Here is a 2,381-nt window from a genome sequence, read left to right on the forward strand (position 1 = left end):
ATCTATCTATCTATATATATATATATATATATATAGATAGATAGATAGATAGATAGATAGATAGATAGATAGATAGATAGATAGAGAGAGTGAGAGAGAGAGTGAGAGAGAGAGATGTGTGTGTTTGTGTGTGTGTTATATTGAAATTGCTTTTTAGTGCTAGCAAAAATAGTGATGGGTTAAACAAGTAAACAAGAAGTGTGTGTGTGTGTGTGTGTGTGTTAGGTGGGATTAATCTCTTGCTTACTGGAGCTGTCTGTGTCATCCACAAAGTCCACCTGGAAGGAATGTCCATTGTTGAGGATACCCTTGGCATTGGAGGGGTCATACCTGATCTTCAGGGGCTTCAGAGACGGGTCATACTGGGCCTCCTTCGTGACAATGTTGATCGGAGACTGTCTGGGCCCATTTGCAGTTGGAAAATTCTCAGCCCATTTGTCGGGTCCTTGAAACACAGCAATTTTTTTTTCTTATACACAATATTTTACATAAACATCAGACCTGAAAACAAGATAAATGTAATCCTAAAGAGTCTAATGTGTTGAGAGACATGTTCTGTAAATGAGCAAAATACATGTTTATATCTTGTATCTTAATTTCTGCTGTACATTGAAAGTCTGTTTGCTTCTGAAACTGTGGGTAGAAAAATAAAAATAGCATTTCACTGATTGGAAGGTCTCAGCTGTGAGTAAGTTGTTGCTGGTGAAATATTGTAGTTGTGAGTGAAGACTGTTGGAGAAGTTCTTTTAATATATCCTCTGCTGTAGGTTAGTTGACTAGAAGAAACTAGAAGATATTTACTTGATGGAAAGTCTGAGGTCCTTACCATTGGTCGGTCCATATCCCCATCCGTGAGACATGTCTGCTTCTGTATGCCTCGAGGGTTCCAGAAAGAATGATCCACATCAAACAGAGGACACACGCAGAAGATGATGGTCCTGTGACGCCTGCCCATCTGTTTCTGTCTTCACTCTGATATGTTGTCTCTGTACGCAGACTGATAGGCTGCCTCACACTTCACACTGCATCTGTATTCTCGCTGATTGACTGTCTCTGACCTCACGCTGTCTTTTGTCCCCAGACTGATGGACTACCTCTGCCCTCGGGGTGATGGGCTGTCTCTGTCTTCACACTGATGGACTGTCTCCATTGTCTCTGTCCTTCGACTGATGTGCTGTCTCTATCATCACACTGATGGACTGCCTCTGTCTTCACACAGTCTCTGTTCTCAGTCTAATGAGTTGCCTCTGACCTCAACTTGTCTCTGTCCTCAAGCTGCCGGGGGTGTCTCTGACCTCAAACTGTCTCTGTCCTTAAGCTGATGGGGTGTCTCTGACCTCTAACTATCTCTGTCCTCAAATTGATGGGGTGTTTCTGATGTCAAACTGTCTCTGATCTCTGACACAATCCTTGAGTTTAGGTCCCATTTGCAGGCAGGCGAGCGAGGCGGGAGTTTAAAATAAAAATAATTTATTTTAAAATTATATTATATTATAAATTATATATTATATATATATAATTATATTATATATAAAATTATATTTTATAAACAACAAAACAAAACAAAAGGCTGGCGTGGCAGCAAACCTTACAAAAACAATCAGGCAGGCAAAACAGGACGGGTACAGATTCAGACGGAGACGGATAATCGGACGTAGGAGGACTGAGTCGTCTGTGCAGAACAGAACAATGACCGGACGAAGAGTGGAAGAGAGAAAGGCTTTTTATAAGACAGAGGGAGAGTGAGTAATGGGAGCACCTGGGCAGGTGGCTGATGAGGGACAGGTGTGAATGATTAAGACTGAAGAGACTGGAGAGGCAGACTCAGGAGTGAGTGGAAGGTGACAGAAAACAGAATCAGAATCACACAAAATTATAAAGAGCAGAATGACAAACACAATAAGCAGAAAAAGGGGAAGACAGAAATACCAGACAGCTAGGGGACAGACTGTGACAATCTCAAACTGTCTCTGTCCTCAGGTGATGGGGTGTTTCTGACTTCAGACTGTCTCTGACAAACTCTCTGTCCTCCCGCTGACGGACCTGTTTCTGGCAAGTTCCTCTACGTATCGTACACTCTGAAGCAAGCCTACCTGGAAGCCAACCAGCCAAGTGAGGCTTATTCAGCTTTCCAAATACACATCGGCAGAATGTCAAAAAAATGAAAATGTAAAAATTTTATCTGTCTTTGCAGAAATGCTTGAGTCCCTGGCAACAGTCACCATGCATATCTGATGACACTACCCCACTCTGCTGTTGCAGGAGTTATGCAACACCCTTTGGATCTGTAGACCATGGTATCCACATTTTCTTTTCATCTTCTGACAGCTTTCTTTGACCTCTGCTGGCTCCTTAGATAAATAACTATATATATATATATA

At 41.9% G+C, this 2,381-nt stretch overlaps 1 protein-coding gene across 1 annotated transcript in view; it reads right to left on the bottom strand.

Moving 5' to 3' along the window:
* LOC119414365 (carbonic anhydrase) overlaps nucleotides 1-884 on the bottom strand; it is a gene marked incomplete at its 3' end in the record, with an annotated part of 4,838 nt that extends 3,954 nt beyond the window's left edge. The window contains 2 exon segments of the mRNA XM_037681455.1: nucleotides 248-445; nucleotides 827-884. Of these exon segments, the coding sequence (XP_037537383.1) occupies nucleotides 248-445; nucleotides 827-860 (232 nt within the window).
* Between the last annotated feature and the right edge of the window lie 1,497 nt (nucleotides 885-2,381).

Source organism: Nematolebias whitei, chromosome 9 (genome assembly GCF_014905685.2).
Source record: "Nematolebias whitei isolate Nwh7 chromosome 9, NemWhi1, whole genome shotgun sequence".
NCBI lineage: Eukaryota > Metazoa > Chordata > Actinopteri > Cyprinodontiformes > Rivulidae > Nematolebias > Nematolebias whitei.